Source organism: Grammomys surdaster, unplaced genomic scaffold, assembly GCF_004785775.1.
Source record: "Grammomys surdaster isolate TR1022 unplaced genomic scaffold, NIH_TR_1.0 125581, whole genome shotgun sequence".
Taxonomy (NCBI): domain Eukaryota; kingdom Metazoa; phylum Chordata; class Mammalia; order Rodentia; family Muridae; genus Grammomys; species Grammomys surdaster.
This window is the reverse complement of record NW_021620427.1, coordinates 805,413-815,207: the sequence shown is the minus strand read 5'-3', so window position 1 is coordinate 815,207 and position 9,795 is coordinate 805,413. Positions and strand designations below refer to the sequence as shown.

The 9,795-nt window shown below is 38.6% G+C and overlaps 1 protein-coding gene across 2 annotated transcripts in view; it reads left to right on the top strand.

The window, feature by feature from the left end:
• Positions 1 to 2,390: 2,390 nt before the first annotated feature.
• Stap1 (signal transducing adaptor family member 1) overlaps positions 2,391 to 9,795 on the top strand; it is a 30,714-nt gene continuing 23,309 nt past the window's right edge. The window contains exons 1-2 of one of the 2 annotated variants that reach the window (XM_028786799.1): positions 2,391 to 2,596; positions 9,132 to 9,203. In XM_028786799.1, the coding sequence (XP_028642632.1) occupies positions 2,477 to 2,596; positions 9,132 to 9,203 (192 nt within the window). In that variant the 5' untranslated portion in view covers positions 2,391 to 2,476. The remainder of the gene's footprint in view (positions 2,597 to 9,131; positions 9,204 to 9,795) is intronic. The other variant, XM_028786800.1, reaches the window with a different exon arrangement.

The following is a 9,795-nucleotide window of genomic DNA, read 5'->3' as shown; positions in this document are numbered from 1 at the left end:
AAATACTTTTATCCTACCAGAGTCAAAAACTGATTGGAACTGAGATTGTGTGACTTGTAATTCATTCATGTATTCCAACTTGTGGCTAAAATTAAAGCTGCTTTTTTCCCAGTTATGTGTTGTAAACACGTGTGACCGGATGCATACCACACACACATATATTTATATTTTTTTATGATTTATATCTACATAAATTATATTTATATATTATATATGAAACATTTATATATTATATATGAAACATTTATATATTATATATTTTTGTGTTATATATTTATACATTTTGTTTGTTTTTAACGTTTTATTTATTTAAGGTATATCTGCATGTACACCTGCATACCAGAAGGGGACATCAGATTTCATTATGAGATGATAGTGAGCCATCAAGTTGTTGCTGGGAATTGAACTCAGGACCTTGGAAAGGGCAGCCAGGGCTCTTAACCACTAAGCCATCTCTCCAGCCCTTGTTTGTTTATTTATTTATTATTTATATGTTTTTCGAGACAAAATCTCTGGCTGTCCAGGAATACATTTGTATACCAGGCTGGTCTCAACTCAGAAATTTGTCTTCCTCTGCATCCCAAAGTGCAGGGAGTAACGGCATGCATCACCCTGCCTGGCAACACGATCATATTCAATTCAAAGGTACTTGCTGGTGAAGGGGCTTAGTTGCTAGCCCAAGCGGTAAATAATGTTCAATAAAAGATGAAAGAAGGAACCTCAAAATCAGCGAGGATCTATTAGACTGTTTTCAAGATGGAAATGTTTCAATCGGTTTGCATTTTTCGTTGAGGGAGAAAGAAAAATAACAGGGACTAGTCAGTCCGTTTGAACTCTCCAACAGGATTCCCACTGTAATAGGGCCGGGGTACAAGGGTGTTGGAAATACCAACAGGTTTGACCGATACAGTTTAAAGCTGATTTTTGAAATGTATACGGTTTGGGAGAGATGATTGAAGAAGAAATAATTGACTCTTGGTACATTAAGGATAAATCTTACTTACAAATCAACAGACCAAAAGAACCTACGTGGTTTGATGAACTAGGTTTAAATTTATTTATTTATTTATTTATTTATTTAATTTATTAATTGCTTTTTTTTTTTCGAGACAGGGTTTCTCTGTATAGCCCTGGCTGTCCTGGAACTCACTCTGTAGACCAGGCTGGCCTCGAACTCAGAAATCCGCCTGCCTCTGCCTCCCAAGTGCTGGGATTAAAGGCGTGTGCCACCATCGGCCGGCTGCTTTTTTTTTAATGGTTAAAAAAGACACAACTAAGTAGATGTTTGACTAATATAAATATTTCTGTCTAGGCTCAGGAGATTAAGGGACATGCTACCGAGCTCAATCCCTGAGCCCCCGCATAATAGGAGAGAACCGATTGCCACAAATTGTCCTCTAACCTGCACACATGCATTGTGGCAAGTGCACACTTGACCCTACCTGCATGCTAACATATTAGCTGACACACACACACATGCACACCCCCCCGACACACACAAACACACACACAATAAATGTCTAAACATCAAAAATATTCTTTTCTGTATGTTTCTGTAATCCATCTTTCTCTTTCTAAAACTCTCTGGCCACAGCTAGGTACGATGACATAAATCTTTAAGCCCAGCACTTTGGAGGCAGAAGCAAGTGTATCTCTGTGTGTCTGAGACCAGCCTGGTCTACACAAAATTTCAGGCTAGCCATGACTACAAAATGAGACTGTATTTTCAAAGAAAAAAACAAAAATACTATTGGATGCCGGCAATGGTGGCGCATGCCTTTAATCCCAGTACTTGGGAGGCAGAGGCAGGCGGATTTCTGAGTTCGAGGCCAGCCTGGTCTACAGAGTGTGTTCCAGAACAGCCCGGGCTACACAGAGAAACTCTGTCTCAAAAAACTAAAAAAAAAAAAAAAAAAAAAGAAAGAAAGAAAGAAAGAAAGAAAGAAAGAAAGAAAGAAAGAAAGAAAAAGAAAAAATACTATTGGATATATAGCCAATAGGATCAATAAAAAAATTCTTAATGGATACAGTTTAAATCACATCTCTTATAAGTAAAGACAGAGAACAATAAATAAAGATGCAAGCTGGAAAAGCCAAATGTGTCTTTGGTGTCGCTCCTGAAGTCTCTCACCGTGTCTGCACCTGTTCCTTTCATCCTTAGGAGATGATAATCTGCTGTTTATTTTGTTACCATAAACCTAAGCACACGAAGTTTACGCAGAGGTCGCCTTTTAAAAGTTGGTCTGTGCCTGATCTTTCTGACTTCACAAAAACTAAAGGGGAGAAAGTGTGTGTGTGTGTGTGTGTGTGTGTGTGTGTGTGTGTGTGTGTGTTCTGTTGGTGGAAGGGTTGGTGGTTAAAAAGCAAGTTGAGACTTCCTCTTTGAGCCGTTGCCTTTCCTCTCAACACTACGGAGATTTCATTTCGTTTAAGGCTGGGTAGAACTGAAAGCAAGCCAGACGCCAGAGCAAAGGGTATGATGGCTAAGAAGCCCCCGAAACCCGCCCCTCGTAGGATCTTCCAGGAAAGACTAAAGATCACTGCTCTACCCCTGTACTTTGAAGGATTTTTATTAGTCAAACGGTCTGACTACCAGGTAAGTGTGTAAATGATAATCGTAATCCTGAACGTTTGCACTTAACATAAAACTTATCTCATGACAAGATGATGCGGTGAAGCCTCCTTGTTTCTTGTTTGGGTTCTCCTCTCTTCCTTAAGTTAGAAGAATGGTTGTAGTTTTGAATCAATGCACAGCTTAAATATATGCGTACACACACACATATATATATGTATGTATTATAAGGGTTCTAATATTTATCCATAATCTAAAAATTCAATGCAATTTCCAAAATATTCTTTTAAGCATCACAGAAGACTTTGGCGTTGAAAAATGAGTGATTTATATGCTTTCACCACAATTTACTGCTATGCTTCAGTGGTGAGGAGTTGCATGAAGTTGAGGTGATTTAGTGATAAATAACAAAAAAAGAAAGAAAGAAAAAAAATGCTATTGGATATATAGCCAATAGGATCAATAAAAATCACTCAATGAAGCATTTCTTAATGGATACAGTTTATAATGATGCAATGATCACATGGTAAGAAATGACAAACTTTCATAAAAGTATGAAAATCTGACATTGATTTAATATTGTTTCATTACACATTCTGAAAATACTGTTCACAATGCTGATTCTAAAAGAGAATATTTAAGATGTTATTGTAAATAGTGAATACATTAAGGCTTTTGCAGAAGTACATCTTCTCTAAGTAAACTCACTAAGTAGTTCACATATTTTTTAATGTGAAATCTTAAACCACAGTTTTAAAAATGTATTTGCCTTTAAAGGTGCAATTGTGGGCAACAGAAAATTAATGAGGCAAATAAACATGAAATTATGTTACTAAAGAAGTAAAGACGGCACTGGTATAGGTAAAATTTTATGGCATTTTCATATTGGCTGATGTTAGCAAGGTTTTAAGTGTTTTCAGAAGTAGCAGTGAGTGCTCAGTGAAGATGATACGGCAAGGTGCAGAGGAGTCATTAACACTCACGGAGAAATTATGAATATGAAAATAAGCTAATAGGATATTCATATTTTCTATTACATAGTAAGCTCATTTGCCATTTGAAAGTCGAGTTGTGATTCTTGCTATGGCTGTTAAATTTGCAAATTTAAAAATTGCAAATGTGCAAGCTATATTCAAATGTTGTTGTTTTGTTAATTCTACACACGGTTTTATTCACCAGAAGTGTGCAACAACTGAAAGTAAATTTCTAGTTGGTAATTTAAACTTTGGTCTTTTCCTTAATTGTCTTCTCAAAGTGTTTATAGTAACTGTGTCTGTTACCAAGATCCTTCATCTGTTTAAAGAAGCCATGTGCTGGTATGCTTACCACAATTTTAGAATATCAGTAAACCATGTCTTTACTTGAGATTTCTTCTACATACAACTCATGACCTTAGGAAAATCCCTCCATCTCCCCTGAACTCAGTTTATTCAGCTGTTAAAAAAAGAAAGGAGCCAAAGGGTGCCACTTGTCTGCAGCATAATATATTTATTTTGTACTCTTCATTATGTCTGGATAGATGAATGCAGTGCTGAATCAAGTTATTTTTTTATGCAACATGTATTGTACGCGTTGCATGCAACAAACACGAAAAGAGGTTTAGCTTAGTGGAAGTTATGACTTTTTTTAAAAATCTAACTCCTCCTGTGGTTTTGCTTAGAAAGCATGCTTCTTTTTTAACACTAGATAATGTTATCAAACATCAAGACAATGTGAAATAAGTTTTAATCCTATTTCTCAAATCCTTGTTTAATAGTGAGTAAGATTGGTGAATATTTTGGTTGTTTTTTTTTGGTCCTTTGAGATTTCTTTCTTTTAGTTTTTTACTTTTTTTTTCACTCCAGATTTTATTCCCGCCCCCTCCCACGTCCACCCTCCAACTATTCCACACCCCATACCTCCTACCTAACCCCCTGTCTCCACAAGGCTGTGCCCCCCCCCCCCCCCCCCCCCCCCCACCTGACCTCTAAACAGAATGAGCTATACACCCACCATTTCTTAAGAGGATTAGGGATATAGCTAAAATGGTAGAGCACTTTTCTAAGAGGCATCAGGCCCTGAGTTCAGCTCGAGTAAGCAAATGTAAATAGTTGTGAAACGTACGTATATGAGAAAACCAATTTATTTACTCATTTGAATTTATTACCAAGTTTCTGTCTCTCATGGGTCAAGCAGAAGAGGAACCAGAGGATGACTATGTCAACATACATGGTGGTTTGGTTTGAAAGATGAAAATCATAACTACAAAAAAAAAATGCAGGCTTCATTCACAGTTCAGGTTCATTTTCTTCTGGTTTACGTAGACGTTCGCTAACGTCCTAGAGTCAGTCAGCTCGAGATCTACAAGGAGAATCGCTCCAAGGAACGCCATAGGGTTTAAAGACTTACATATAGAAGCGATAAGAAAAACTCTAAGGGAAGTAAGTGGGATTTCTGCGCAATTGGCAGCAAATTCCAGGGTGCATTTAGAGCAAGGTGAGCTGAGAGCGATCAGCAAGTCATCTGTGGTGCTATGGGATAACTGACAACAGGAGGCTATGCCGAATGCTGAGCCCCTGCTGGAAACAATTCAGAAGACTGAACTAGAGAAAACGTGATTGAAGGGTACCATGCTCAGCAAAGAGGCTCTTGTTACGAGGTTTTCTGGTTTTTTGTTTTTTTGTTTTTCCAGATCATTTAAAAAGAAATTACAGTGCTCCACCGCCAGGGAAATGCATCAATATATGCTGATTTTAATACACTTCTAGGAGGAATTATTCAGGCCAATAATCTATGAAAAGTATCTTTCCAGGGAAAGATATGGGAAGTTATCCTTGAACTGCAGCGTTAGAAATTTAGGTTCACTAAGAAGATGTATTCAATAATTAAACCACAATCAAATACAAAATGCATCACAGTTTTTATAGATTGGAGTTTAAAAAAAAAAAAGCAAACTTTCCTGAAACTTTAAATACAAGAAGGTTTGGGCAATAGAGGGCTGTTCTTTCCACCTGTGACATGCACGGCTTACGCTGTTAAAAAATGCAATACCTCCTCTTAGTCTGTGCAATCATCATAATGGAACAAAGTATCACTTCTGTGATGGCCTTCACATGCATGAAGCTTTTTGTATTACCTCCCATGTCCTGAAACACAAACTCCACATTTTAAAGTTGCAACCCTCTTCCAGGAAAACATTTTGAATATAGCTATCTACTATGAGAATATGAACATATGTATCTCTGTCCTAATATTCTATATAAATTATTGAACATACATATCTTTTAGATCCAGAATGCCAAAGACCAGCATTGGCATCCGTATGGGGGTAAACTGAGGCGGGCAGCCATCGGCAGTCCGTGCTTAGAGCTGCTGACTGGGGTGGATCCAGATACCTACAGGGGCTGCTCCTTAAGGCAGCCAGCGATTAGAGAAGTTACTCAGCAGATTTTTTCTCTGAGGGAATAAAACTTAATTTACTGGGGCTGGCACTCCCTGTGGCCAGTGGAAAAACTATGATCTCTTTTAACATCTTGGGGTCAATAAAGAAGAGAAGGAAATGAGAAAATTCATACGCGCACGCGCGGAGACACAGACACACACACACACACACACACACACACACACACACTAAAAAATGACACAAGTATGTTTACACATTGGGCTTCACTCTTCTTTAGAAAATGTTTAAGTGTTTTGTTTTTGGCTTTTTCGAGACAGGGTTTCTCTGTGTAGCCCTGGCTGTCCTGGAACTCACTCTGTAGACCAGGCTAGCCTCGAACTCTTGAACTCAGAAATCCGCCTGCCTCTGCCTCCCAAGTGCTGGGATTAAAGGCGTGGGCCACCACCACCGGCAGTGTTTTGTTTTTGAAATTTACTTTTTTTGTTGTTTTGTTTTTTGTTTGTTTTTCGAGACAGGGTTTCTCCGTGTAGCCCAGGCTGTCCTGGAACTCACTCTATAGACCAGGCTGCCTCGAACTCAGAAATTTACCTGCCTCTGTCTCCCAAGTGCTGGTATTAAAGGCGTGCGCCACCACTGCCCGGCTGAAATTTACTTTTAATTATGCATATTTTGGGGGTTTTGCGTGTGGGTATATCCAACGTGGATGTTGGGAACTGGGTCATGTCTTCTGGAAGAACAATAAGCTGGTTTGCTTCCTGCTTGCCTGTTTTCCTTCCTTCCTTCCTTCCTTCCTTCCTTCCTTCCTTCCTTCCTTCCTTCCTTTTTTCCTTCCTTCCTTCCTTCTGTCCTTTCTTCCTTTATTTTTTATATTGCTTTCGTTTTTTTGGTGGTGTTGGTGGTGGTGGTGAATTTTTTTTGAAGGGCATTTTAACTTTTATTTTTATTTTGCTTTTATACCATTTTAATTACATGCAAATATTGAGGTCAGTTCTAGGTTGAGGAACTAGCAATACAACAGATGCAAATAGTCAAGGAACAAGCAAGACAATAAACACAAATAGTCAAAGAACAAGCAAGGCATTAATCAAAGTCCCGTGATCACTCCCGTGAAATTTTTATTTTCAAGACAAAGTTGCTCTGTGTAGCTCTGACTCTCCTGGAACTTGTTCTGTAGCTCAAACTGGCCTTGAACTCAGGGAGCCGCCTGCCTCTGCCTGCCTTGTGCTGAGATTAAAGGTGTGTGCCACCACCTTGGCTGTCACCACCTCCCCCTCCCCAGCCAGTAAGCATTCTTAGTCGCTGTACATTTCCTCCATCCATTTCTGCTGATGCCCATAGTGTGTGAATGAAGCCTGAGCGGGCTGTGACGGTACACACCTTTAATCCCAGCAGACAGGACACACAGGCAATGTGAATTCAAGGCTAGCCCGAAGCCTGCTTTACATAGTAAGTTCTAGACGAGCCTAAGACCCTGTCTCAAAAATAATAATAATGATAAATGAAGCTTGAGCCAAGTGAAATGGGAGTCTGTCTGACTAGGTTATTTTAAAATATTTTTAAATTTAGAACATTATTTGTAAAAAAAAAAAAAAAGTCTTGGAAATGTGAATCCACTAATAATTAAACATTTACTTAATGAGTGAAGTATGTTCTTTAAACTTCAACTATTAAATTATTTTTATTATCAGTTTATCTATCCCCTTAGTCTATGTGAGTAATAAATACTGTTTAATGCACCCAGTCTAAGCGTCATGTCCTCTGCTAAGTATGTTAACTTTGTGTATTTGCTCCGTCCTTTCATCTCCCATAGAAAGCACCTATATCCAGGCCCTATATAATCTCTGATATAGCCCGGTCACTCATTCGACCTTTCACTAAAGTTGAATAAATAGTATTAAATTAATGGGAAGAATTCCAGAAATTATCTAGTTAAGAGTAAGCTAAACATTATACTAAAAGAAGTCTGAAAAGGATTTACTCTTATATTTTTGGTTGTGAGCCTAGCCTTTAACGGCTGAGCCATCTCTCCAGCCCTTATACATTCTCCTTCAGGTACTGCTACGACTACTATCAGAAGAAAAAGACATGGAAAGGGGGTAACAATAGAACAGTTAGTACATCAAAAAAAAAAAAGTGTTAATTGTAAAGCCTAAAGTTCTATGCGTGACTGATAATAGAATAAATTTTCATAAACCAAGAAAAAAAAGAAAAGGATTTACTTAAGAATTAACTGCAGGGCTAAAGACATAGCTCAGAGTTTAAGAGCACTGGCTGCTTTACCAGTAGACCTGGTTTGAGCCCCAGCTCCTCTAAAGTGTCTCACAGCTGTCTTTAACGCCAGTTCCAAAGGATTCAATGCTCTCTTCTGGTTTTCAGGGACACCGGACACACATGAATCGCTGATAAAATGCATGCAGGAAAAATACTCATACATATAAAATAAATATATCGATTTTCCTAATTGTCTGCAAAATAAAGCCCTTAAAATGTGGGGGAGCTTCATTTAAGAATATCATATAATCATTACATGTATGGCAATTTTTAAAATTATGGGGAAATTCAATGAACAGCCAGGAGTGGTAACTATGCAACATTAATGTCAGCACTTAGGAAGCAGAGGCAGGCAGATCTCTATCAGTTCAAGACCAGCATGGTCTACACAGCAAGTTTCAGGCCAACGACAGCTATTGATTAAGATATTGTCTCCAAATTAAAAAAAAGAGAAACGAGAGAGAGAGAGAGAGAAGAAAGAGGAGGAGGAGGAAGAGGAGGAGGAGGAGGGAGGAAAGGAGGGAGAGACGGAGGGAGGGAGGGAGGGAGGAAGGAAGAAAAGATGTGTGTGTGTGCGCGTGTGTGTGTGTGTGGTATGTGTGTGAGTGTGTGTGTGTGTGTGGTATGTGTGTGAGTGTATGAGTGTGTGAGTGTGTGTGCGTGTGTGTGTGAGTGTGTGTGAGTATGTATCTGTGGTCAGGCAGCCCACAACCTCTTGTAACTCCAGTTCCCAGTGATCCTTGGTTACGTAAGGAGCACACACGTGCACAAATAAAATAGATAATTTTTAGGCAAAATGTGAAAAATAAAGAATAATTTTATATCATAGAATTACAGAAGATAAGACAGAAGGTAACAAGTTGAGTATGACCTTGTGAAATGGTGTCCATGATTTCTTTTCCCCAGGAATACAAACATTATTGGACGGAGCTGAGAGGAACCACACTGTTCTTTTACACTGACAAAAAAAGTACAAGTGTAAGTAGAGCCTGACATGGTCACCTACTTCAGCCTTTCAATAGACCCTTGGCATTAATTCATTATCCAAACATGTACATCTGAGGGGCCTTGCATTGGAACATACGATGCCACAATTTAATTTTCCCAGACAAAAACTTATAAACTTACCTTGTTAGACTTCTAAGAGCTAAAGTGTGAGGAGAAGGAGGATGAAGTGTTTTTTTTTCATTAACCCTTTAATGAGTAAGCTTTTTTTTAATATAGTGTATTACAACTTTTCAGTGATGTCAAGAAAGCAAAGTCCCTGGACAAAACCTTGTATAATTCCCAGTAACCGCCTTAGAACACTTCAAGTAAGGGGGACTACAACTTGGTGAGTGAGAGTCTGGTATGCCCAGAAAGATTGCCTAGTTTTTCAGTGCTAGCCCCGCCCTTGGTAACTGTGTAATTGGTATCTTGAGATAATTTTACCTAACCTCTCTGTGACTCATTGCATAAAAAGGGGGCACTGTAGAAAACAGATGACGTCTGAAATTGGGCAATTTAAAGGACGTTTAATGATGTCATTAAAAATATGCAAAGCAGTGGGCAGAATATAGAGAAGTCACAC